At 45.6% G+C, this 27,950-nt stretch overlaps 1 protein-coding gene across 3 annotated transcripts in view; it reads left to right on the top strand.

Annotated features, from left to right (window-relative positions):
* Positions 1 to 23,930, top strand: part of IRF2 (interferon regulatory factor 2) — a 45,013-nt gene extending 21,083 nt beyond the window's left edge. For all 3 annotated transcript variants that reach the window (XM_075709920.1, XM_075709919.1, XM_009482203.2), the window contains exons 3-9: positions 4,673 to 4,772; positions 5,385 to 5,561; positions 7,604 to 7,650; positions 11,456 to 11,567; positions 15,145 to 15,309; positions 20,698 to 20,744; positions 22,132 to 23,930. In XM_075709920.1, the coding sequence (XP_075566035.1) occupies positions 4,673 to 4,772; positions 5,385 to 5,561; positions 7,604 to 7,650; positions 11,456 to 11,567; positions 15,145 to 15,309; positions 20,698 to 20,744; positions 22,132 to 22,443 (960 nt within the window). In that variant the 3' untranslated portion in view covers positions 22,444 to 23,930. The remainder of the gene's footprint in view (positions 1 to 4,672; positions 4,773 to 5,384; positions 5,562 to 7,603; positions 7,651 to 11,455; positions 11,568 to 15,144; positions 15,310 to 20,697; positions 20,745 to 22,131) is intronic.
* The last annotated feature ends 4,020 nt before the right edge of the window (positions 23,931 to 27,950 follow it).

The following is a 27,950-nucleotide window of genomic DNA, read 5'->3' as shown; positions in this document are numbered from 1 at the left end:
CAGGTTCAGCCCACCAGCCCATAACGGCAGTTTGCAAGGCATGTCATGTTGTTTAATGTTTGCAGCCCTCTGACCGTGTTGTTACAGCAGTTTGTGCCTCGTGCTTCTGGCATAAACTGTTTGCATGCAAGAGTTGGTAGGAGATTTTGTCCTTAGTTAGCATATTCTATGTTGACCAAGGCTTGTCTCACAAATAAAGTATTTTGAATTTTTTTTTTTCTAAAACAAAGCCCTGACTCCTACCAGAAAGAGGATACCAGGCTAAGTGGCCTGCCTTAAGGTTTATTAAACTCTGATTCCCCACTTCTGCCCTCTAATTTGGCATCATTCTGGGTTGCCTTTGTTGTGCTCAACAAGCTACTTGCACTTCTGAGTTTAAAAATGTTTAAACATTCATCCAACAATGAATCATTAAACCAAAAATATTTCTATTTTAACTGTAAATCCTGACCATAAACAAAACCATGCATGGAATCAGTGATACAATGTCATGTGTTTCACAGCCCATTCTGTACCCACAGAATCAACTCTGGAGGCTGTAGGATTGTGGGATTTGTGTATTTTAATCAGAGTTTGGCAAAGAACAGTTCGTAGTACAGAAAAGAAGGTGGGTCAGATTAGCAAGAGAATGGCACGTGTGTGCGTGCACAGCTTTTAAGGAAATAAGATTTAAATACTAAAGAAACGATTACCGTTCTGGGTTTGTCATTGCCTGTCTCTTGGGGAATTTTTCCAGACTGAGAAAGGAATTAAACCTCTCTTGGTTAAAAATGACAAATCACGTATAGCTGACTTACCTAATTCCTTCCCATACTGTCAGTTAATCACATTATACTTCCTGCTTTGTGTTCCTCTCCAGACCAGATCCCTCTCTATAGGGCTTAAAAAATAAACAGTTGTGTACCTCCCTGGTGAAAATGTTACCCTGCTGAATGGCATGAGGGAGGAAGGGAGTTTCTTTACCTTCCCAGAGAGAGAAAACTGGGAGGTGTGAAGGAAATTACATAGTTCAGTAGAGGGCAGAGGTGGTGTGAGGAGGGGGATAATGAGAACTCAGTGTCCCTCATGGATCTGGAAGAGGAAATTAGAGTGGAAACATTCAGAATAGCAGTAACAGGAGTTGAGAGCCAACCTGCTGCTTTGATGGATACTTGGAGTATTACCCTCCAGACAGGGGCTGCTATTTAAGATTTGTCCTATAACTTTCTAGCTAGTATGCGATCTCATGCTCATTCACCTGCCTGGAGCATTTTGCAACTCTAGGGTTGCAAGTGTTTGATACTGTTTTCCTCTTTCTGCCTATTTCTAACCTTTTCCCTATTGAAGTCCCCACTGGAGTTTGGTAGCAATTCCTGTTCGCTGCAAAAGTTTTGTGGGTTGTGCTTTTGACTTTAGGTGGGGCTAATCTTTTAATAGAAACACAAGATTCCTACACAAATATCCAGCGATGGAGTGCTGTACCAAACAGCACATGATTTTCCAAGTCTAAGAGAAAGAACTGATGAGCCTTTTCCTATTAAAGTCATTATTGGGAAGCATCAGCTGAAGAAGGATATAGGTAAATGTTTGATAATGTGTGAAATCAAAAATTAGTATTTAAGTAGAAAGCATCTAGGTAAACTACAGCAGAACATGCAACCACATGGTATTGCTGTGATCAGCAGTCTTGCAGGATTTCAGAGAAGATTAGATATTTGATACTTAATGAGAAAATCTGTAGTTTCTGTATAGGTGTGTAAAATCATATATGTATTATAAAATTATAATACATGTGGATTCTATGATTTTGTTATTTATGTTATAATTTGCTATAAGTCTGTGTGCTTCAAGACATCTGGAACTGGGAAGAACTTTCTGTACTGAACAGAAACACTGTAATGAACACTTAGAATGCTGTTGAGAGTATGCTGGCACCTTCCTTTGAAGCAGTGAGTACAGTTGACGATGACAGGATTCTATGTCTGGAGTTTTGTTCGGTCTGCTAGTTCCTATGGAACTTTTTGAGTTATCATACAGAATAAGAAATCCATGGTATAACCTCTGTACAATTGTGTAGTGTTGTTCAAACCTCTCCCCATCACCAAGCATGAGAAGACTTTTTAATCTGGTCAATTCTTAAAGTTTTTGTTGATAGAAATTGTTTTCTATGGAAGTATGAATTTTTTTCCATGCTCGTTATAGTCTATTGGAGAGTAAAGGCAAGGAAGCTTATTCTGGCTCTAATGAATACAGTAGTGCTGTGGACCACAGGGTAGTGGAGTTGAGGCTTTCTTTAGACCACTTCTACTTGGGGAAAGAGGAGAGCATCTCTGTAGGATTATTTAACTACATAGAGGGGAAGAGTAAGGAGGCAAGGGGCACGTAAGAAGTGGTGGGAATAGATTAAGAGAAGGAATAAGAGTGTGCGGGCTTGAAGGGGAATGAGGAACATGTTAAATCTGTGCTTTCACCAAATTAAAGAAAAGATGAAGCCAAGCAAGAAGGGAAGAATGCAATTCCGAACAAGTGAATGTAAATGAGAGAAAGCATTGAAGACAAGAGTTGAAGGACGATACAAAATGCAGGCTCAAAAAAGAAAAGATCACATGGAAAAGAAGGGAAATAAACCTAACCTTGACATCAGTGAAATATTAACTAGACAAGGAAGAAAAGTGGTTGTTGGAGGAAGGGGAAAGGGCAAAAGATTAATCGCACCCGGCTACAGACACCTACAATGCCGTCGTTTAAATGAGAGCTGCCTGTCTAGAGTTGTTTGTAGTCAATGGAGAGAAATAGGCTCTTTCAGGGTGCAATTCAGTTGGTGTAGCTCAGGTGGTCACCTCAGGAGCAGGGTGCGTTTTGCTCTGGAAGTGCTTTTTCTTTCCACAGACTGAGAAGTGGATCTAAACCTGTAGTGGCAGTGTTTATAGCGCAAGATGTCTGCATGTGAAGCCAGATAAGATGTATTACCCGCAATAGGGGAGAAAAAACAAGCGCTGTGGAACACACTCCTTTTGTATGGCTTTGCAGAAATGAGCGTGAAGAGTTCTGAAGCAGCCCTGTAGGTCAGCACATAGGAATTCGTTCCCATGTTGTATGACATAAAAGCACATCTGACCCAGCATCCATCTGGCCCAGTATCCTGTGTGCTAAGTGCTTGTGGAAGGAGTATAGGAAACATGCTGTTCAAGCTCTGGAAGCCATTGGGCTCCCAGAGCTGGAGCTGCATCCCGAAACTGTCATCTTTAATAGTCACCAGTGTGCTATCTTCCATGAGTTTTGCTGATCTCTTTGGGAATCAGCTTATACTTCCACCACATTGGGCATACCCTGGTTTAACTATGTGTTGTTATAAAATTATAACATGTTCGGCTGAACATGAGCCAGCAGTGTGCCCAGGTGGCCAAGAAGGCCAGCAGCATCCTGGCTTGTATCAGGAATGCTGTGGCCAGCAGGAGCAGGGAGGTGATTGTCCCCCTGTACTCGGCGCTGGTGAGGCCGCACCTGGAATACTGTGTCCAGTTTTGGGCCCCTCACTACAAGAAAGACATTGAGGTGCTGGAGCGTGTTCAGAGGCGGGCAACGAAGCTGGTGAAGGGTCTGGAGAACAAGTCTTATGAGGAGCGGCTGAGGGAACTGGGGTTGTTTAGCCTGGAAAAGAGGAGGCTGAGGGGAGACCTTATCGCTCTCTACAACTACCTGAAAGGAGGTTGTAGTGAGGTGGGTGTTGGTCTCTTCTCCCAAGTAGCTAGCGATAGGACAAGAGGAAATGGGCTTAAGCTGCGCCAGGGGAGGTTTAGACTGGAAATTAGGAAAAATTTCTTTACGGAAAGGGTGGTCAGGCATTGGAACAGGCTGCCCAGAGAGGTGGTGGAGTCACCATCCCTGGAGGCGTTTAAAAAACGGGTAGATGTGGCACTTCGGGATATGGTTTAGTCTGGTCTACCCTTGATTAGTCTAGAGTGGGCTTGGTAGTGTAGGTTAATGGTTGGACTGGATGATCTTAAAGGTCTTTTCCAACCTAGATGATTCTATGATTCTATGATTCTATGGTTGTGTGTTAAAAAAATAATTTTAAAAAAGCCTTCCTCTGGATTGCTGTAAATGCACTTCTCTTTGGCCTAAAGTTTCTAAACTAAAATACGTTCAACTATCTTCAGTGCCACCCCTTCACATGGGTGTCTTGTATTTTTTATCCCTGCTGGAGAGATGTCTACAGTTGATATAGTCCGTTTGCTTAGTGTGTAAATTTGAGAGATCCCTTTCCTTCACAATGCTAGTATTTTACTGGCTGAATTCTAAATCCCTTGAATTTCCTCTTTTCCTATGGTTGTTTAGTTCCCTATCTAATTTTTCTAATCATAAAAGTGTCTGTGCTGCCAAAACTAGCCTTCGTTTGAACGTTTAGAAATGTGTAGCACTGCGTGTTTTATACATGTGTCAGCTTGGAAAGCTGCCAGGCTCATTGCCCGTGAAGGGGCTTCTGAGTATTTCATATACTTAGGGCTATATTCTGCTTTTGGTGATGCCAGTGGATATTTTCCTATTGAGTTCAGTGACAGCGGCACTGGGTTAGAAGGAAGCAAAACACTTACAGATGCTGGAACTGTGCTTTTAAATAAGTGACTTAAAGTCATCAGAAGATCCTTCAAGTCAATCAGTGTTGGCATTTCCTGTTTGTTTTCCCTTCCAGGAGAAGAAGATTTTTCAGATTCCCTGGATGCATGCCGCAAGACATGGGTGGGATGTTGAAAAAGATGCTCCCTTATTTAGAAACTGGGCAATTCACACAGGTATTGGAACTGTCTTTCTGCAGGACAGATTTTCACATTGTTTTCCCTTTTAAAGTTACATTTTCCTTCTTTCTTGTCTTTGCTTTTACTAACACAGAGAGTGAATTTAAGTTTCTAGATTTGTGGGAGGCAAAGTGCTTTTTTCAAGGCCTGCAGTACTCTCCAGCTTTATTGAAGTGCCATAACTCATTTGCATTGAGGAACACAGTAAAACTTAATGAATTTAAACGTTAACAAGATTGGGTTTAAAATTGTCCAGAGTAGAGCACACTCAGCACTTTGTAGACTTGGGCCCTTAGGCTTTTTATGCCTTTCTGTGGATTTGAGCCAGACGTAATTAAGGTAAATGCTGTTCAAGCTTTTCCACATTGTTGTGGAGTCACATCTGATCTGCAGTACCCTGGGTCTTTCTTGAGCAGAAGCTGTTCATCATGTGTTCTAGAAATGTGCATGGGAGTGAGATCACAACAGTTTCTTGCAGCCTCAGCTATTGTTTGAATGCTTGTCATGGGAACCGAAGGCTGGTACCTTGAAGTTAACCTACGCTGTTATTAATTTGCCTTAGGTTTTCAATTGCACATTGTGTGTGCCTAACTTTCTTTTCTTGCTTAGGAAAATACCAGTCAGGAGTAGATAAACCCGATCCAAAGACGTGGAAGGCAAACTTCCGTTGTGCTATGAACTCTCTGCCTGACATAGAAGAAGTGAAGGACAAAAGTATAAAGAAAGGAAACAATGCCTTCAGGGTGTACCGGATGCTGCCGTTATCTGAAAGACCTTCCAAAAAAGGTAGAGGGAAAAGCTTGTCAACACGAAAATGGTGTTAGGGGTGTTGTTACTATTTTGGGGCCCACAAAATGTGCTGGTTCTACTTCTGCTGTGAAGCTGGATGTTTTTACCCAGATATTCCCCAGAACTTAGGAAGAGCTGTATGAAAAATGGGCTACATTCAGTTAAGAGAACAAGACGCTTGGAGAGAGGATTAACAAGACGTGGTACCCCCAAGCTGGTGATGTGTGTAAGTTGTGTTAGTTCTGTTAAAGCCAGTGGAGTTGTCTTCAGATGCTAGTACCAGGTCTCCTTCAGTCAAGGAAAATCATTAGGGAGATACTACAGATCAATGCATTTAACTCAGTAGGGCTCATTCAGAATACAGTAGCAGACATTTTCATATTTTTTTTCAAGCAACAGTAGAAATAAACTGGTGCTCTGTTGAGCTGAGTGGGAGTAGTACACTCTCTGCTCAGAACATTAAATCGTGAAACCACTTTGTTAGTTACGTAGCTACACTAGGCCATGAAAAACCAGCCCCCACAGTGTGATAATGGTGAAATGGGAAACTGTGTTTGAATCCCCAAATTTAGGGATTAGGTCTCCCACCTGCCAGGAGAGGACCTCACCACCAGGTCAATCTCATGAGTATTTACTTGCTTATGGAGTAGAAACATTGGCTTCTTTATGGCTCATTGGCTTCCTTATGGTTTTGTTACTGCTTTATGGAGTAGAGTGATGGCTTCCTCAGTCCTCTGGTATCCTCTGGTGTCTAGGATTTTTGGACAAAAAGATAACCTGCAAACCAAACGCACAGTGTTCCTCTAAAATCCAATTCAGTTCACCTGTAGCTCAGTTTGCTGTTTTCTTAAATTGAGAAGTGAAAGGCACATCTTCAGTTTAAGGTCAGTGTGATTGGAAATTATGAACTCTGGCATTTTGGGGGCAGAATCATACTATGAAAGAGAGATCAATCTGCAAAAGGTAAGAACATTTGCTTTGAAACCGTTGCCAGTCTCTTGTCAGTGGTGTATTTTGTATGTTCCGGCATGTTTCCCTGAACCATAACCTGTCCCATTGTGGTAGATCCCTCTCATAGCTCTAAGAACTAGAAAAGTTTATCATGAAAACTGAGATTCTGGAGATGGGGGTTGTAGCAGGAGAAGATTCTGCAGCAAGTCCAGTTCCTATAAAACTGACATATTTTGGGCCCTGTATATATTCTCACATGCCACTTCTATGTGCCACGTGGCTGAATTTATGTGTGAGTGAGAGCAAAAGAATTTGGCTGCAGACATTTCTAAATCTCAGTGCTTTCTTGTAGTAGAGATGGGAGAAATTCCTGGGACACGTCTGTGCAAACAGTGGGGTAGAGCTGAGCTTGCAGCAGCAGGTCTGAGCTTCCACATCAGGGTCTTACCAGGTCCGAGCAGGAGCAGCAACGCTGGGGTCTGCCGAGGCACACAACATTTTGTGAGGGTCATATGCTGTGTGGTTTTCTGGATTCTCAAGTCCAGCATGATTGCATAAACCACTTTTGCATGAATTATAATATATATTTCCCTCCCTCAGGTTGCAACTATTTACAAAAATATTTGTTGAAGTTTATTGTGATCTCTTTTCACATTAAATCAATGAATAATCTCCCTTTTCCTATAGCTACAGTGAGTGTGTCACAAATATCATGAGACATATTTTGATTTTTTTTTCCCTTTAAGAGTTTTTTTCTCCCCCTTCCTTATTTTTTTAGCAGGCCTTATTGCTTAGTTTGTCACTCTTCCATATTTTTCACCTTGATTTTTTGACTGCAATTGCTTTCCTCAGTCCCACCATGGTTCTTTTTTGTAGCCCTTTAAAAATGAAACACAAAGCCAGAGTGTTCAAGGTGAATTTTTGACTGCCCAGGCCTTAAGGGGGTTTTAACGTTAAGCAAAATGTGTTCTCCCTTTCCTAGGAGGTGCTGCCATTTTGAGGCACGGTTTGGGGCTATTTGTTGGTGAAGTGTGAAGGATAACTCATGGTATGCAGGACTTTAAGAAATCTTCCCTCTGTTGTTGCAGGGAAAAAAACGAAGTCCGAGAAGGATGACAAATTCAAACAAATTAAGGTAAGAAGTGGCTGTTTAATAGTGCGAGAGCTTGTGAAAACAGTCTGTTGCAAATTTTTTTAATAGCCCCAATAGTATATTGTGGTGGATATTTGCATATCTCTCATGCTTGTGGTTTGGTTAAGCAGCTACAGTTAGATGGGATGTTTGGGTTTTTTTTTTTTAAAACGTGAAGGCTGGTAGAGCTGTGACTGACGTCATCAGTTGACACAGGCCTTGTGTTGTAACGCCTAGAGGTTGGAAAACTGGCAGCCTCGGCAATACATTTGCCATTTGTTTGTCTGTGTAAGTAGAAATACAGTAATTATGGAAGGAATGCTTCTGAACAGTAGAGCTACCTTTTGGAGTAATTAATTTCTGTGCATAAGGCATTGGAAATTCGTTTTCATTTAGGCAAGGGGGAGAAGTTCTGTCAGAGCTGCACCTTCTGCTTATGTTTTGTCAGTTAGAAGACCTCAGTTGTAAAGCTCCTCAGTCACTGCCTGAGATTTCTGCTTGTTCAGAGCATGGACCCAGACTGATGTTAGCTTTCCCTACAAAGCATGGTGTTGCCTAGCTTTCACACTTCTGCCGAGCACCTCTACAAGGTGGTCAGTGTTACACACTGGCAGGATTTGGTCCGCCTTCGATTTTTTCAAAAAGCAAATCGCAAAGGTTTCAGACTGTTAGCCTTCAGTAAAGTTGGTGTTCTTGGGCTGCACATAACAGCCATGTCTGCAGCAGAAGGGCAGCTTGGTCCCCTGCTGCTCGTTTGTGAAGGGCTGTGCCACCCATCCCTGGGCACAGGTTCTGCACCCACTGGCCAGGAGATGCTCTGGGCCAGGTGAACCCAGAGGCCTGGGAAAACTCCTCCATTCAAGTTGGGTTTGGAAGGCAGATGCTGTCCCAGTGGTTGTGACTTGCAGAGTTAATTGTCAGAATACTGTGATTTTTAAATTGTCTTAAAGGAACCACTTTTTAGCCATCCTATCTGGATGACAGAGCCACGTGTGCTTGTTGTAACCTGGCTGATGGTAGCCTGTGTTCAGAGGGAGCCAGTAAACTGCTTTGGTCAGAGCAGAGCAGTGTGTGAAGCCTGCCAAAGCTGGCAGCAGCACTTTGCCATCACCCTCCTTCATAATCTTTCTTTTAGTCAAGATATTAAATACCTGAAAAGCTGTAGAGGCGCTTGAACAATCTTGTCCTCTCCATTAAGATTGATCTCACAAATAGTCGTTGCTGAGGGACTCCCAGTGATACCCAGGAGATTAGTACATGTGGCGTTAGGCCTGGGAGTAGGTACCAGTGGGGCGATGCTCGCAGCTTTTGGGAGCGCTTTCCTCCAGCTTGCTTGCCCTGAGCTGCACAGACGCATTAGGCCAGGCAATGCAGGAGCAGTGAGCTGAGCTGGCCATGCCTCCAGCATGTACACCTACCAGTGATACCTACTACGAGCATACAGCTCACCAGCCATCAACTACGGTATGGCCGCGTAGCTCCTGGGGGCTTTGAGCTAGGGCCAGGTAGTATTCCTGTCTGTTCCCCCTTATTCTGACAAATGCGTAAACGAGCTGACCTCTAGATATGCCTGGATTTTAAAACAGATGCTCCTTCCATACTTGGCTACTGTTAGACTGACTGTTGAATGTTGAAGGCTATAATAGTGGAGAAGGGTGGTGGATGAATTCATGCAAATGCACATTTCTCAGCATTGAAAGCTGCTTATAATTGCTTTGCTTGGTGATTTGAGTTCCTGAGATCCAAGTTGCGTGTTTTGCATTGAACGCCTGGCAGTTACCCTGAAAACCTCTCTTTAGTGGAGGTGAGTGGGAGGCTGCTCCACGATCTGCCTGGTAACTGCAATGGGGTAATATCAGCAGAGGGAGAAGCTGAGGATCCAAGTGCAGGTCTGCAAAGGGACTTCGGGGCTCCCCCCTGTTGCCACTGCCGGACCCTGTGGGCACCCACAGCAACTGCTGGTAGGGGTGAAGAGCCCCGCCAGGCCTTGCTGAGCTTGAGTGGGGTGCTCAGGGCACTTCCCTGCTTGTCCCTGTGGATGTGAGAGACCTGGCCCTTACTAAATCCCTGCTCCGGTTAGGCAAGGGGGCTGCAAGCAGGTCTCCCACCTTGCTGATAGATCTCTGACCACTGGGCTTTGGGGCAAACCATCTCTCCCTTAAAACGTGAATTCTCAGCAATGGGACGAGGGCGTAAGTGTCTGAGTAGCCTAGAGAAAAATAAGCTTGCTCTTTTGAAACAAAATTAAGGGCTGAACTGCCTGCCTGAGGCTTAATTTCTACCTTATGCTAGATGTATCCTTTTGACTATGCACGCAGCTCCCCATTGAGACAGTTTTTAAAATTTAAGTGACACCTTTCCCTGTGGATTTAGCTTCAGCTTCCAGCAGGCATCTGGACACTGAAAATTTAGATGATTTAACACCGACCGTGCCAGTGTCCAAGCCCCTTCGTCAGTCTGGCACCATCACCTGAGTTCCAGGATGCATATTTGTTTCTGCAGCTCGAAAGGGGCTACTAAATAAATTTCCCTGTAACGAAACCTCAGTAAAACTGAGCAAGGTGCTGCGTGTGCAGCGTTCCCGTGGGGGCCACTGTGTTTGCTGGGGCATTGCACAACACCAGAGGCTCAGGGCTCCAGTGTGCAGCTCTAACCTGTCTCTGCAGTCAGTGATCTTCAGTGGATCAACAGCAGCTAATTTCATCTTTTCCGGCTCTCCAATTCTTAGACCTGCAAGTCAACACAACCGGTGCAGCTCATCAAAGACCTACTTGCCATTAGCACTAACTTTGCACTCTTGTGATGTGCAGAGGGGCCTTGGGACAGCATGTGTGCTTGCCTTGCTTGATGGCTGGGAGGGTGCAGACTTGTGTCAAAGTGACAGCTCTTTTTGCATGGATCACAATCACAGCATGTGGCATCCAGGAAAGACCTGTCACGCTGTCCCCAGTTTTTTGTCCCCGTGATAACAGTTCATACGGTTACTACTGTGAAGGGCTGGCACCACAAGTCTTGAGGCTCACCTTTGCCCTGCCCTTGCTGAAATGTTTACATTTCAGCCAATACCAGGGTGGAGGTTGGACCTATAGATAATCCTTTAAATGTGTTTATAACTTTTTAAAGAAATCCTGAGTTTATGGAATTAAACATTTTGGTGTCTATTCTGAAGGGAGTTTTTTAGGTTCGCACTCAAGTGTACCAGACCCACAGAGATGCATCTTGTGGAAAGCTCAGTCTATGTAGAACAGGTGGTGTTTTCCCGACTCTATTGCCCTGTGGTAATGTTTATGATGTGATCTAAAAGGCTGTATTTAGTGTAAACAGTTTGGTTTGCTTTCAGGCTTGCTGCAGAGAAAAATTAAGGCTAGAATTTAGTAATTGCTGTACAGAAGCTAAGGCTTCCTTTCAGAGAGCGCTAAGAGATACAGCATGTTTGGAAGGGAATGAGGATGAATATTAAATGGAGTACTGTTTCAAAGCAATGTTTCTTCCTTGTTTGTTCCAAATGTTAATCTCTTGTAGTAAATAGCACATTAATTTCTTGCTCTCTGAAGGCTCACTCTAAATCTGAAAATTAAAAATAGCTTTCGTTTCAAAGCAGAAGATTTGGAAATGGAGTAGGCTCTGGCTTTTTCTCAGAGAACCAAAATAGTCGTTCTAAGACTGTGTCTAGCAGAGAGCGGGGGGGGGGGGGGGGGTGGCAGGCAGAAGTGATACAAGTTTTTACCATCTCAGAACAAGGAGATGAACTGAGTCCAGGCTCCTAAAATAAATCAAACCTGACCCAACTGTACTGTTTTCATTCTAGCAAGAGCCAGTTGAATCATCTTTTGGGATTAATGGGCTAAATGATGTCACTTCTGACTATTTCCTGCCCTCCAGTATAAAAAATGAAGTTGACAGTACAGTGAACTTTGTAGGTAAGTACTCCTATACTTTTCTTATATGCTAAGCATACAGGTGACTTCAAAAACTCTTTTGACTGCCAAACTCAGCTTTCCATCAGCATTTTGCACTTTGGAGAACACCATGGTTACAATTGGGTCAACACATTTTTCACTAGCCCAAGCTACTCCAGGTCCTGGTTGCAGGTGAGCCCCACCACCTTGCAGAGACAGCAAGCAGCACTGTGGCAGTGTGGTGGTTCCCCTGAGAGCAAAGGACTTAACAGACATGCTCAGGTGGCTTTTCCTGACAGGAACTTACTCCACAGGGTAGTCCTCAGCTATGAGGAGACTGTAGCCAGTGTCAGGTGGGAGTTAAACTGCAGCTGGATGGTGGTTTCCCATTGCTCAAAGCCGAGGTTTTCTTGGGGGTTTAAACCCACAGATGAAATGGAGGAACTTGGTTCTTTTTACTGGCACCTCAGTAGCAGAGTTAGTTCTTAACATCACTGAGCTAACAACAAGGATCAGCAAAGACTGCGTTTAGAAACTGGTACATGAGGAATTAGCTGTCATCTCAGCATGTGAATTATTGGTTCTCGGTAGAATAATTGGGCTGTTTTTTGACAGCTCTTTTTTGGCTGAGGTTGTCACTGCAGCGAGGGCTCCTAGAAATGTGACCCATATACCATTTTCTCTAGAATTCCGTTTTTATGTATGTCAGAAAAGTGTTTGAAAAATATGCTAGTCTTCTGTGTGGAGAGATGGCAGAAATTATGTGCAGTGACTATTTTTGATGCCCATGTCTTAAGTCGCAGGGCTTTGCATAGTCATTGCCCTCAAGTACTTCTGTGGCTGAGGAATTTGTGAGTAGTTTTCCTCTCTTTATGGCAGTTCATTTAATCGGCTGTCGCTTTGTAAGACTGTTAGAACATGATTGTTGCTCCTACCGTTACAGAGGGGTTTATAACTTGAAGGAATAGCACTGTAGTGCTATTAGTGCTTCCTATTTGCTGACTAGTCAGTCAACAACAAATCTGAAACACACCAAGACCAATATGCAATCCCAGGGAAGAAGCTTTATACACTTTTGCTTTATTTTACAGTCTTAAAGTCAAACAGAGATCAATTAACAGCAGTCTTTGGAATGTACCTGATGTTCCCCCAAATCTACTAACATCAGAGAGTCATTTTGCTGCAAACATCTGTTTTCTACAGTGCAGTGTATTCTGAACTCCTGTTTGATTTTATGATGAGATGAATGCATGTTGCACCTTAGAGGATCTCAGTAATTTACAGGACAGGACCCACAGTGGCAACATCAACATCTAAGAATGGTCAAAGGTCTGTTGTGGAAACCAAGCAAGAGGTTCAGAGGAACAGAACTGAATTTGCACCTTAAGGGCTGTTATTTTTGTCTGGACTCACAGAATCCATTTTCAGGGGTAGGACGGCAAGGCTCAGGTGGGTAACTGTCATCCAGTGTTGTTTAATTAATGGCTTGTGAAGTGTGCTGCTTATCCAGACTGGAGAGAGAAGTCCTTATTTCGGACTGCAAGCAGGATTTTAATGTAAACAGGGGGAAAAGGGTAAAATAGATATGTTCTGCAGAAAGAAGGGAAGTCAGTTGGAGGGGAGGAAAGACCTGCAGTCACTGCACCTGCAGTGTTTCTGACATATGTGCAGCTCACAAGAAAGTGGTGGCGTATTGCCCAAGTGAGCAGTAATTTTTGCTGTGCAACTTATCTCTCAGGGTGGGTAAGAATCCGTCAGGTACTGAAGAGAAAGATAAAACAGTGCAGATGGCCTGCTCATACCCTGACAGGGTTGCACAATATTGGTTTCTCCCAGATAAAAATTAACTCTGTGTGTGTGCGCTTTTGCCCCCCACACCCCAGTCAGTAAAAAGCAGGTTGTTTCAGAACCAGGAAAGGTGGAAATACAGTGGAAACGAAATATCTGGAACAAAATCGTAGTAAATGTAGTGATTCAACTTCTAAAAAAACCACTATCCACTATTTATGTAATTTTCTTTATGCTGGAATTGTCTCATAAAATACACATCCAGCTTTGGGGGACTTTCCAGTGGTTGGCTGGCACTTCACAAAGCAAAATGATATGCAGCTTTTCTCTGGGAGAAAAACCTGTCACTTTTCTTTTTCAAAGAGTTGTGTTCTAGCCTTGTCTAAAGATAGAAGGCAGGACTGGATTATGTGTATATACATGTGCATTCATGTATATTTATCTTAGTTCATCCAGGAATAGATGCTATCCTTTCCCTTCTTTAAAATTAGTAATTCAAGTACTTAGGTCACTTAACAGAAGAATTTCAAGATCTGCTGTGTTTAATGAAACATCCATTCCCATCATGGGTCTAGAAAAAAACGTACTGTCTGAATTTCTAACAACACAGCACCATGTTTGTAACAGAATTTGTCTGTATGAAGATTGTTCCTGTTGAAGCTTTGTGTTCAGTGAAAGAGTATAGTCCTTCCCTTTCTCTTGGACAACTGTGGATTCAGGTTAGCTGTCCTCTGAGACAGCTCCATCCTCATGTGCTCTTCAAATCTAGCTAGTGGCTTTCAGCTCCATGCTGGATTAATGCAGTTGTCATGCGTTCATACTGCTGGGATCGACAGGGGACTTGTATAAGGCAGAGGGAATTGTCTCAAGCAGCTCCAGAGAAGTGAGATTCTGGCTTTCACCATAGTTTTGCTTCGCTTGGTAACTACCTGGTACCTTGGTTTATCCCCCTGTTTCAAAAGTGTGTTGTGTAGCACAATTAATGTCTGCAAAGTGTCCTGCAAATCAGGACACTTGCAAAGCATCCATGGTGCCTTCACTGTGTAGAAATAAATAATGTTTCTTTGGTATTAAATATCATGTGCTTGGGGGAATAAGAAAACCCTCTGTTAATAACTAACCAGACTGTAGCTTTCAGCCATAGACCATGGGGATTACAGGCTATGGGGATTACAGACCACAGGTGCAACTGTACTTTTCTACATACCATCACTGGCATTGCAAGTATCAGTGAGAATAAGCATGTAATTGGAGCAGAAATTTTTCATCCACAGATTCATGTCATGTATAAATCAGAGCCCCACCATGTTTTACATGACCATGTGGCCAGTTTTTTTCATGCCGGTTCTGGTCTTCTGGTGCATAATTTACATGAGAGCATTCAGAGGCCATGGGATGTTGGCAGCTTGCTGGGTGAGAATTAGGAGAGATTGCTGCGGTCCGTATGTCCTGGTGAGACCATGTTTCTGGGTAGCGGAGGAGTGTGGCTGTGGTCTTCCCTGGGAAAGCCTCTGGACGGCTGGTATTTCAAGGAGGGCTCAAGGATGTTATGTGTGAGAGCCAGGGGGGAGTTAGGTATTTTCACTTGTCCCAAGTGGGGAGAAAATGTCTGTGAAGGTGATGGAAACTAAATAAATCACACAGGTTTCCTTTAGAAGTCCCATTGAAAGCAGGGGGTGGGCATGGATGAAAGTGTTGAGATGGTATTGAAGGCTTACTCAAATACCAAGCAGGCTCCAAAGACAGGTTCTTAGAGATCCAGTGGGGTCGAGGTGTCACGACTAATCAATCTTTTACTTCTAACCCCAAGTTGTAGGACAGCCGCACCTTGATGGCAGCAGTGAGGAGCAGGTGATAGTTGCCAATCCTCCTGATGTTTGCCAGGTAGTAGAGGTGACAACAGAAAGCGACGAACAGCCCCTCAACATGAGCCAGCTGTACCCCCTACAGATCTCCCCTGTCTCGTCTTATGCAGGTAAGCATCCTGGCATTTCTTTACACTCTTTTTTTTAGAAATGTTTGGAAGACACTGGGGGAAAGGGGACTCTTCCAGGGCAGGTGGCAAAGATTCAGAAATGTCTATTCAGCTGCCTTCTGCATTTTTAATGAAACTCAGAAACTCACAGTCCTCTACTCATTTCACCTTGGGAAACAACTCGGCAGATCTGAGGTTGGAAATGTAAGCTGCAGATTTTAGCCTGTGACTAATGGAAAAAGAACTTGTTTAGATGTAATGCAAGAGAGGTCTTGTCATCTTTTATTAGAGGGGCATTTTCAGTGGTACAAATGATGTGCTGCAAATATAGTGTCCCTGCCCTTGTCCCCTGACTTACTAAGGATTAAAGGTCTCTGCTGTGTTTCCTCAGTGCCTAGCACAGTGGGCACAGAGTGCTAAGGGCAGCACTAATGGTGTATAAGGCAGACGTGGAGCTGAGGGCCCTGGGGGAGTGGATCTGTCTTGTTACAAACAGTCTGCAGACTAGAACAGCCGTGTAGCAACTGATAACAAGTGGTCCTGCAAGCAGCAGAGCTGTGGAGGTCTGGCTTCCAATGTCTGCCTCCCATCTGGATTCTCTGTTACCAAAAAAGGGGTGAGATAACAAGCTTTTCCCTGCATCAGGGTGCTAATGGTTTCTCTTTTTTGTCTGGCCCCTTATTTTCATGAAACTGGTAGGAAGTTAAGAGTCTTTGGCACTCATTTATCCATTACCCAAGTCTGACACTGTGTTCAAAAGTTGTCAGAGGAGAACAGATGCAAATGCACACATGGGCTCACTTATAAAGTCCCTGCCATCATATAAGACTTACTTCCATAGGGAGCAGGGCAAAGCCACATTTGAAAGTAGAAAAAGTTTCAGATCCAACATGTCCTTCCTTTTTTAACATGTTGCTAACTTGCAAGCCTCAGGAGACCGGGTAGAAACACAAATGTCATCTTTTTAGGCAAACTTAAGTATTAATTGTTCCCTGTGCAATTTATTATTTTACACATGGTTTTGCCTTTGACTCATTAGGCTGAAATTACTTCCAGACACATTTTTATAAGACGGGTATTTAGTAATTTTTATCTTTGGGTCCGGGTGAATAGTATGATGTTCTTTTGAATAGCCTCCAACGTTAGTCTCACACATGTTGATAAACGATTATGCTTCCCAATGTGTTTAGTCTGTAATGGCCAAAGCATTAAGAAGGGCTTTGCAAAGCGTAAGGCAGGGGGGATGAGGGTGCTTTAACTTACTAGCAGCTGGGAGATGGGGCCTTTGAAACATTTGTCCTCTTTCCATATGCTTCTTGCAAAACTTTTCCCGTCTGTGTGAACATGACAATGATGCTTTCTTTTAACCTCAGCTACAGGATCTAAGTTCTTGGAATGCAAACAAAAGTCACTGTCTTGGCCTGGAAGTCATGGTGGTTGCTTGGGCTGGGACAATAGAGAGGGGTGGTCTGGTGACAGGTGAACCACCCTGACACGAACAAGTCATGAGCTACCTCCCCTAAAGTCAATGCAACAAGCCTGCATAAGGAAAATGGAGCATGAGTGAAGGACTTCTGCTATCCCCTTATGTTGTCTTAGTATCCTGGTGGCCTTCAGCTGTACTAACTTACACCAGGACCTGCTAGCCCATAACTCAGATAACAGAGAGGTGATTTCATGCCACTGACATGCTTTTGAATGCATCTCGAGGCAGTGCTTGGTGATGCTGGTTACTCTAGCTGGAGGCCAATAAGAAGTGGAGTACTGCAAAGGTCTGTCCTGAGTGGAGTACTGCAAGAGTCTGTCCTGGGACGAGTCCTGTTTTAATATATCAATGAGCAGAAGAGGTGTTGGAGTGCACACTTGGAAGTTTACAGGTGACACCAAATAGGGAACACCAGTCGATATGCTTGAAGACAGGGGCACCATTCAGAGAGACCTGGAGAGACTGCAGGAATGGGCCAGCAGAAACCTTACGAAATTCATCAATGACAGATTCCAAGTCCTGTGCTGGGGAAGGAAGAGCCCTTTGCAGCGATAGAGGCTGGGTCTGATGGGATGCGGAGCAGTGCTGCAGAAAAGGCAGGTGCACAATGAGCTGAACGTGAGACAGTAGAAGGCGGCTGCCAGCTTTCAGGAGCATGGCCAGTAGACCTAGGGAAGTGATTATCCCCCTCTACTCAGCACTAGTTACACTACTTCTGGAGTGTTTGGGCCAGTCTTAAGCCCCCCAGTCCAAGAAAGATATAAACAAACATGAGCAAGTGCAGGGAAGGGCTACCAGGAAGATCAAGGGCTGGAGCACTCACTCTATGAGGAGATACTGAGGGACTGGGGCTTGTTTAGCCTGGAGGAGAGATGGTTTTGAGGACCTCATAGCAGCCTGCCCCTACCTGCAGGGGTGTTACTGAGAAGGCAGAGCCAGGCTCTTCACAGCGGTGCATGGTGGGAGGATGAGAAACAGCAGGCATAAACTGAAACAAGAGAACTTGGTCCAGCTGGATATAAGAAAAAATGTCACCTTTTTCACCATGAGAACAGTCAGGCAGTGGAGCAGGATGCCCAGAAAGGTTGTGCTGCCTCCATGCTCAGAGGTTTTCAAGACCTGACTGGGTGAGGCCTTGAGCGACCTGATCCAGTCCTGTAACTGGACCTGCTTTGAGAAAGAGGTTGAGCTGTAGATCTCCTGAGATCCCTTCCAGCCAGGATTGTTCTATGAACTCCCTTGTTTTTTAAAGCATGCATTTGCCCTTGAGGCAGGAGTGAGGACAAGAGTCTGTGGTTTGGTAGAACCCTGAAACTTATAGGACACTCTTGTGACTATTTGTGGCTTTGTCTTGCTCCACACAAACCTGTACAGCAGAACCATGGGACTCCTGGCCCTGTGCTCATGGGTTTGCTGGGTAGAGCTGCCTGCTCTGTCAGGTGCTACCGCTGAATGGCAGGAAAGAGTATAACCATAACAGCTGTGCAGGAACAGTTAGTTTAGCTCTTCTGAAACAACAACAACAAAAAAAAGTAGCCTGAGGTATCAGCTGTCCTACATAAATCTGTTTTATTTCAGAAACACCTCTAGTTCCTTTCTGAGGTTACTCAGGCAAATGATATGAGTGGCCCTTTTGAGTTTTCTCATATTTCCACTGACGTCTGTGAAATCCATTTTTTTTAGTACCGAAGCTGTTGTCAACCTCCTCTTGTGTTTGACACTGATTCAAATAACCTCTTGATTGAAATAACCTCTCTAACTTTCCATGCCCGAGTGGCTAGCTTCCCTGGCTTTGCTAACTATAGTGCTATCTCTTGCTCAGCATTTTGTTATGTATAAACACCAAGGATGGATTCCTTTTCAGCTGCATCACTCTTTTTTTGTTGCCACATGTTTCTTCATGTCAAGGAATGTCTGTTTCTTGTCTCTATGCGGATTCCTCCTATTGATTCTATCTCCAGGGCCATTTCTCCTTTGCACAGATTAATTTCTGCCTCTCCTCCCCCCATTATGGCTTAATTAGCCAGCTTAATCACGTTGGCACATCTCTCTTTACCTGCGCCAGTGAATGAGAAGCCCTGCAGAGTGCTAACTTCACAGGGCTTCGCAGTTAGATTTAACCTTTCAGATTGCTCCTCTGCTTACTGCACGCTGCAGCAGAGACTCTGGAGTAGGGGAGGTGCTGGCTTTGGAGGTAGTGGTCTGGAGTAGCTGAGTTGCCCGCTTCCTTGCTTCAGAAGGACTTTGGGTGCACTGGAACAAGGCACAGTCCATGCACCCTTAGCACTCATGTTATGTCCAGTGGAGAGGATGAGGTTGCTCTCTGGGAAGGCAGGATCGTGTTTTATTGTCACAGGGGTGCAGGAGCTGTGCAAAACAGTCTGCATGGGCTAAAGTATGTAACACCCAGTGGAGAGTGGAAATTTGGACTTGAGAGCTCCCTTGCCTGCTACAGTTACTCATCACGTTTTTCCTTCAACCTTGCAATTTCTGGGCTCCTGTTGGCTAGGGAGTGGATGAGCCCTATCTGCTCAGCCCTGGTGGGGTGACTGGAGAAAGACTTCTTTCTGTCGGTAGCCTGATAGATCATGGAGTCACAGAATCGTTTCGGTTGGAAAAGACCTTTAAGATCGTCAAGTCCAACCGTTAACCTAGCACTGCCAAGTCCACCACTAAACCATGTCCCTAAGCACCACATCTACAAGTCTTTTAAATACCCTCCAGGGATGGGGACTAAACCGCTTCCCTGGGCAGCCTGTTCCAATGCTTGACAACCCTTTTGGTGAAGAAATTTTTCCTAATATCCAATCTAAACTGCCCCTCGCGCAACTTGAGGCCATTTCCTCTCGTCCTGTCGCTTGTTATGTGGGAGAAGAGACTGACACCCACCTCGCTAAAACCTCTTTTCAGGTAGTTGTAGAGAGCAATAAGGTCTCCCCTCAGCCTCCTAGATGTCTAGTGTTATCCTCCCAGGAAACAGGAAGGCACAGACCGGTCCTGAAAAGAGGGGTTTGTGCCCCATCTCGGATGTATCTGAGGCATGGCACTCTCAACCAGCCCATGGGCCTGGAGCCTGACTCTCAGATGCTGGGAGACCTGCATTCAGACACACTTGCTTGAAAATACAGTCAAAATTCCTGGATTTCAGGCTCTTCTGCAAGGGAGGGATGCAACTGCAGGAGGATGGCCATCCTGCTGGAGCTGCGCCCCTGTGTTTGCACTCTGGTTGAAGTGATGAGGGTGAGGGAGGCCATGTGCGGCGGGAGGAGGTGATGGGGCTGGAGATAGTAGTATTTCTACGTGCTCTAGTGGTGGGTGAAGGGTTGAGAAATAGGCTGGAGGGTGCTGGGCATGGGTGGCAAAAGCGAAACAAGAGCGAAGTATAACAACAGTAATAAAGTGCCAGAAGTGACAACAAGCCCTTGAGGCGGCCGGCTGAGATAACAGTTCATGAAACAAACCCACACTTATCTCCTCTGGGGTGGAGTTGTTGCTGGTTTTGCAGGGAGATAAAAATAAGGATTTGGACAGAACTTTGCTCTTCGCCAGGCCTGGAGCTGCCAAGAGAGGGCGAGGGGGCATCCCCTGCTTTCGGGAGGCTCTTCCCTCTGTCCAGAAGGCACAAAGCTACTTCTTCCCTCTCCATTGCTGTCTTTTCCAGGGTATAGCCATGTTAACTGTGATAACCATGTGAATCTACCCCAGTTGTTCAATGCAGCTGTGCTGCCTAGCCCTTGGGTTGCTATTGCTGTGGCAGGGTGTCCATGCTTCTCATCGTTTTCTGGTTGTTTGGCTTGACTCTGCTTCCATTTGCTGGAAGTGGATCAGGCCTCTTGAGCAGGATTTTGCTACTGTAGATAGAATAGTGCGAGTTTCATTTTTGTTTCTGTTTCGTTTGACAGAAAGTGAAACGACTGACAGTGTTCCAAGTGATGAAGAAAATGCAGAGGTAAGTGTTTTCTAGATTTTTAGCACTTTGGAGCAAGGTCTCAAGAACAATGTCCTGAGGTATTCTTCCCCCTTCTCCATTTGCAACTCTGTCTACCAGTGGAGTATTAATTTTAATAATAACTGGGGGAGAAAAACAAACCAGGAAGGTTCAAGGGAGACAGACGTTTGGGTGATAGTCTGGCAGAAGTTCTTTCCTCCTCATCTGTCCAAACTACAGTGAGATTAATTTACATGATAAGATGTTCTGGAGAGTCATCAACAGTGCTAGCTAGTTTGTTAATATGATGCATTGACATTGCTAGGTAGTGAGTATTTTATCTTGGTTGAAAGCATGCTCACTTTGTTTTCCGTAAATGGCACCTGAGCTCATACAATTGGTGGAAATACTTACAAGTACGATAGAAATGCAACTTGAATGTTTGAGGTGTGTGAGGCAAAAAGCTTTCCTGAGCAGTCAGTTGGGTATTGCTGGGTGAAAAGAATCCGTGGAGAAAATACCCACTCCATGAATGTTTCCTGAGCTGCACCTTTGCAAAACCAGCACTTGTCCTTCCTTTTGGAGCTGCCATCAACTGACCAGACCTATCGATCTCCATGAGTACTTAGAGGCCAGGGGCAGCTCACTGAGGGCACTTAGATGCCCTGATCTCCAGCTGCATTTTTGCAGATGGCCTCTTGCAAATCTCTCCTGTTATGCCCCCCAGAAAGCCCTCTGAATCCTCCTCCTTGGCACACTGCAGGTTGTGCAGCTGTATAACAGCACAACTAGCCTTCTTGGTTTAGTCTCTCATGCCTTGGTGAGGGTGGAGCCCCTATATAGACTGCCAATAACGACTCCTCAAACCTCCTTTGATGGAACATGCCATTGCAGCATGTGTGATGGGGAAAGGACGGGATGCTCATCTTTCCTTGGCAATCCTCCTCCCTGTGATGGGGGACACACCATCAAGTGTTTTTCCCGGCAGCCTCACCTGTGTTGACAGTTTGGGAGGTGCTGTCTGAGAGGTGTTGGGTCTCTGTGCATGCCTGTTGGCGGGAGGATACTCTCTCTTGGTAATGGAGGAGACACTTCCATTTGAAGCTCTGAGTGTTTGGTCCTCTGTGACCATTTTTGTCTCTGGCATACTGGGAATAAGGCCTTTATTTTCCATCAGAAGAGTGGGCAGAGCCTCTTGAGTGCTGGAGAGACACCAAGATTTAGACACATAACTTCAGAAAGGGAGAAGTGGTTGAGAGCAAAGACAGTCAAAGCCAGCAGCTAGAGGCTCAGGCTTTTAGAGACGGAGTAACTCCTGTGCAATCTGTGGATGTTTCTGTCTTCATCTTGTTACTCGGACCGCTTTGCAAAGTTGCATTTGCTCATATAGTCTTTCCTCCTTTTTTAGGGACGACTTCATTGGCAGAAGAAAAACATTGAAGGCAAACAGTATCTCAGCAATCTGGGAATGAGGAACGCTTCTCATATGCTTCCCAGCATGGCAACTTTTGTAGCCAACAAGCCTGACCTCCAAGTCACCATCAAAGAAGAAAGCTGCCCACTGCCTTACAACAGCTCCTGGCCCCCTTTCCCAGACATCCCTCTGCCACAAGTAGTGTCCACAGCCTCCACGAGCAGCAGCCGGCCAGACCGCGAGACACGGGCCAGTGTCATCAAGAAAACGTCAGACATCACCCAGTCGAGAGTCAAGAGCTGCTAAGCCTTTGACGTTTTTTTTTATTTTTAGCTTCGTTTTGTTTGGTTTTGTATTTTACGTTTCTCTAGGAGAGGTTCATCCCTTGATGCACACAAGACAAATCTAACGTGAAGCCTTGGCAATATAAAACATTGCTGTGTCCAACTCCAGTGCCGGAGTGTTTTTAACTCAGGACTCCAGCCGTCAGTATGTACACCTGAACCCAGGCGGACTTCCAAGGTTGCTACATAGGAAAAAAAACCAAGAACTTTGGCCCACTCGCAGGTTCCAGTGTTTCATAAGAGGACCAACCGACCACAAGGGAAGTGGTGCTGCTGCGCTTCTTGTTGTCAAGGCTGTGATGGAACTGAAAGCCTCAGAATGGAAGAGAAAATGTGAACTAGCTGGAATATTTTTAAATACAGAAAAATCTATTGTGAATATTGTACATAGTGCAGTACTAGCAACGTTGCAGTCTGCTTCTGCACCTTATTAAGAAAGCACTTACGAAAGGCCTTTTATTACCTTGCTCTACTTAATGGCACATTGAAGGTCCCTCCCCACCTGTATTCTTTTCCAAGGCTATTCTTGCTAAAGTGTCTTTAAAGAATAGAGGAAAGGAAAGGAAGTTAAAACTTCTCATGTGGATTTCATAAGTTTTAAGACTGCTTTTCTCATGTTTGTTTCTAATCTGCTATGCTTGAATGCCGCGTGGTACAATAGGAAAAAAAAAGAAACCTATTACAGAGATATTATGCAAATTCCCAGATTTAAAAAAAGAAGAAGAAAAATACTCTAATTCTAACCAGAGCAAGCTTTTTTATTTTTTATACAGGGGAATATTTTATTCAAAGTAAAATTCTAAAGTGAATATAATTTTTTTTAATCTTTTCTACAGCAAATTTATAATTTTAAGATTCAGTCCTCGGTTATCAGCAGTTATTACATCCTTGTGGCACATTTTTTTTTAATTTTGTAAAGGTGAAACAGCTTTTATGAGCTCATGTAGCAATCAGATTATCCTGTGGATTGATAATAAATATGCTATATAGTTAAATTTTTAATAATCCTCTTGTTTGTCTCTCTTTTTTAATCTTTCAGAAGCCCCAGATGGCATGGGTTTGATAGGTGAATGTGACCTCCCGTTAACGTGAGCCGCCTCTACAGTTCTGGAGTACCCATCTAACAGGATGGCAAGTGCTGTGCTTGAGGCAGCTCGAGGTGGAAAGAGGAACTAGAGCTTAGAGGTGGTGTACTCAAGTTTGGCCTCACATGCAGAGGTTGGGAGTTGGGGCACCTCTTCTGCTGTTACTCTGTGGTAGGGCTGAGCAAGTCACCTCATGGAAGGGATCTTGTGAAAGTCCATGCCCCCGCCCAACGCAGGCTCAGCTGTGCTTGCCCCATTCCTGGTAGATCTGTTTAGCTTGCTTGCAGTTTCCTTGTCCAGAAAAACCTCTTTTTGCAGAGTTTCAGGCAATAACTCCTTATTAGTGGGATGAATCGGAAGTCAAATAAACGTTCCCCAACAACTACCACGTGATGGCAAGTTCTGATTCCTCTTGGTCTTTGAGGGAAGCTGCTGAGTATCTAACTAAGGGTGTGCAGTGGCTTGCAGGGTTGCGTGGTGTGGACGACGAGCCATGCCTTTGACTCTGTGAAGTGCTGTACGCTGTATACCTCTGACCTTCTTGCACAAGCGCTCCCTGACCCCAGTCCTGCGTGTCCATCTGAAAGAGGGACCACATTTGCCCTTTATGGTGAAACATTTTGGCTTTCTCAGTCCCGAGGTTCACTGAGGTGCCTACATGGAGCCTGGCCTCCAGCGGGGCTGCCGATGAGGAGTGAGGACTGAGTTGCCTTTTCTGTGTGTCCTGCGTGACTTTGGGTGAGAGCCTGCCTTCAGCAAGCCGTGCTGGTCACTGGGGAAAGGGAGCTGGTTGCCCAAGGGCTGCCTGAGTTTTTCTAGGTATATAAATGTTTGTCTGCAAAGCAAACTGCCACTTGCCAGGAGAAGGATGTGCTACTCTTAGCTTCAGCCATCTGAAAATGTAGTCGATGGGGAAAGGCAGGCACCTCCAGTTTAACCCATGCACTAACCTTTATGTAGCGAAAGCAAGTTACGTGGTCGCATCTCGCCTGCGGTTGTTCCATGTGAGAGTTGGCCCCAGTGTGCTGATGGCCAGGCAACTGGGATTGTGCTCCCCTTGGTCCTGTGAGGAGGGCAGCTGAGCTGCAAAACCACTAACCCCCACCCTGCTCTTGCAGCTGCGCAATAGGAGACACACACACACACACCTCTGGGAACCGTGTGCATACTTGGTAAATTCCCCTCTTCCCAGGGTTTACATGTTTGAAGTTCTTCCAAGACGTATCCAAGCATGGGAGTTACAGTACGTATCCATAACACTGTTCCATCAAAGAGAATATCCACTGCGCGAAGGCGGTAACGCCTCTGCAACTTGCTCAGACCAAAAGCAGTTGGCCAGCCGTGGGGTGATGTAAATGCAAAGGAGGATTTCCTCGGGCTGGGACATCAGACATTTATTCTGAAATGCAAGATTTGATTACATTTGTTATCCATGCTTGCAAAACTACGTAAAGTCATAAAAAAACATCCAGCCTTTAATAGCGCAAACGCCAGTTCGGTTCTGAAACAGTGGAAACCAGGTGCCTGTCCATTAGCTCTACAAGTAATACCAAGTTAATCTCGTCATGCAGTTTTGTGATGTGGTCAGCAGGTGAGCCTGCAGAAATCTCCCTGAGCAGAGGCCGGGAGGGAAGTAAGGGCCAGGCTCTCCCCTTGCAGCACCCACGCAGCTTGTGGCCAGGGTGCCGCCCGTGCTCTGCCAGCTCAAGCAGTCCCCTTTGGGGGAGCTCAGCTAACGAGGAGCCGTGATACCGAGGTCTCTGGCCAAGTCTGATCCCCTTGAAAGGGCTGTCCACGGGCTCAGGTAGGAGAAAAGTCATCTGGGGAGCAGCAGAACCGGAGAAGACGGATTTGCTTGGGATCTGGGCTATGTTCGGAGGTGTTTCCTGGGGTGTGGGGGTATTGCTGAAGTTCTCCTGTCGGTTAGGGCACTCACACAGCCTCCCTCTCTCCCACCCACCGCCTGGTCTCCTTACAAACTTTCTAGGGAAGGCTTAACCTACACAGCATCCTCTTCCTCCATGAGGACCTAGTGAGAGCTATCTCTTCTATCCAGGCACCCATTTTCTCAAACTTGTAGGAACTTCTAATCCATAGGACACGTCCCCTTCTTTCAGAGCTGATTGACAGTTACTGCAGAGTTGCAGAACAATTTGGGTCAGGAGGGACCTCTGGAGGTCACCTGGCCCAAACCCTGCTCCAAAACTGCAAAGGTAGGTTGGGTTGCTCAGAGCCTTGTTCGGTCAAATTTTGAGTATCCCCGTGGATGGAGACTCTGCTGCCTCTCTGGGCCCGTGCGCGGTGGTTTCACTGTGCCAAGGGTGTGGGGGGACACAGGCTGATGGGGTTCAGCATGACGACACGTGTCTCACATCCTTGGGATATCAGGGGTTTACTCTGTGGAGCTGCAGGCTCCCCGTGGTATCAGCCGGGGACCTGGCTGCATGAGATACTGCAGCCATGGAGACAGCCGCTTTAAAGTCTGAGAAAAAGTGAGGACTGGCAGTATTTAGCAAAAAGGAGATTATAAAGCACAGGCTCCTCCTGTATTTGTAGATTTACCAGAAGGGGAATCACTCCCCTTTTACCATGGGTGCCGTTGCCCTCGGCTATTGCTGACATCCATCGCCTGGGCTTGTGTTTCTTGGGTTTTTCAAAATCGACTGGAGTCAGCCTACCCTCACTTGGAGAAGGCACCCAAGTATAAATATTTCTGTAGCACCTGAGAAAAAAAAAAGGTCAAGTACAGGGTCTTGGGGGTTTAAAAGGTGCAAGTCTGACACATGCCGTGGGGGTAATTTGACACACTCTTCTGCTCCCATCCCAAACATGAGTTTACTTAGCGGATGGTGCCTTGAGGTAGGTGGTATTTCCATAGAGGGAATATATATGCCTGTGTGTAGGAGATGAATTTACAGACAAAGCAGTTAAGGGAAGCTGGGTTAGATCTGTTTGGAGGGGATCTGTTCCCTTGCCCAGGAAAGCTAAGCCCAGGCATGTCCATTTTTTTGCAGGAGAGTTAATAAACGAACGTAAATTATTTTTTCTTGGGTTTGGAAGGGGCCAAGAGAGCTGCTGGAGGACTCCTGTGAAGGCAGGATCATCCTTTCTGTAACTCAACTGAAATAATGGAAAAAATGAGGGAGAACATGAAAAAAATGAAATAATGGCCCCAAGCGTAAATTTATCCAGGTGTGCTTATGAGTCACGTAATGTTAAACCCAGGTTCCCACTCATGTCTCCCCTCCTGACGTCCTCCCGGAGCCCGGCAAGATCCTCACACACAAAGATACTCAAATCTTGTTCAAAATGACGATAGGTGAGTCAGCTCAAAATTCCCCAGGATCAGGCCCTTATTTTTTTCCCCCAGCATGTAGCGATGGCCTCGGTTCCTGGTTGTGTGTAGCCACCTGGCCACCCCACTCATTCCCTCCCTCACATGCACGTACTCCCTCGGTGGGATCGGCAGCGGGGCAGGCGGGGAAGCTTGGTTTATGTCCCGACACACTGTGCTTTTGTTGGAAGTAAGTGGGAGGCAGGAGTTGTACATAACCTGCACGCCTCTTTGCCACAGGACTGCAAAATACGCTTGCTTTGCAGCTGGATAAATGGGAGAAAGACATGCGTAGGAAGCGTGAAAACTGCCCATGCCTGTCCACGCTTTGGGTTTCCTCAGGGCTCCTTGGAGTCACCGGGTTTGCTGCAGGGCTTCAGCCTGGGCCAGCGGAAGCCAACTTCGCCTTTAAATCGTTTCCTTCTCGCCCAAGATGCGTCCCTTTCTTTTTTCTTTCTCTCCCACCCTGCTTGCAGCTGGGGCTTCCCCCAAAGACGGAGAACCGGCGCTGCTGTACGCCCTTTGCTCCAGCCTCTCCCTCCCTGTTGCTGGCTCCGGTCGGCCGCCTGGTAGGGGAGGCGGGAGGTGGCCACGGCATGGGGCTGCGCGATGGTGGCCTTGGAAGGGTGTTCGCGCGGGCCAGGGGCCGGGACCCCCGGCTCGCATCCTCAGTTGCCTGGGGGAAGCGCTCCCTGCCCCTGCGCCCCTCACGGCAGCATCCCACCTGGTAACACAGGCGACAGGCCAGATTGGCTTCGTCCCCGCTGCCTCACGTTAGTTGTTTCTGCTCTCTGCCTGTTAATTACTTTAGCTGATTGGATTTCACGAGGAGGGGCCGGTGGTCGGGACCGGCCGGCACACGTGCGGGCGTTACTCCGGCCGGAGAGGCTGCGCTGCCTCCCTGCCGATGCTGTGGCAGAAGAAACGGCTCGATGACCTTTTCGGTGAGTGCTTGGAGGAGGGTTTCCTCCTCTGCGGTAAGAGCAGCAGGTGCAGGATTTTTCTGTCAACAATAATGAAAATAGCGGTGGGGAGGAAGGAAACCACGGG

The sequence above is a fragment of the Pelecanus crispus genome, chromosome 4 (assembly GCF_030463565.1).
Source record: "Pelecanus crispus isolate bPelCri1 chromosome 4, bPelCri1.pri, whole genome shotgun sequence".
NCBI classification, from domain to species: domain Eukaryota; kingdom Metazoa; phylum Chordata; class Aves; order Pelecaniformes; family Pelecanidae; genus Pelecanus; species Pelecanus crispus.
This window is presented reverse-complemented; position numbering and strand designations above follow the sequence as displayed.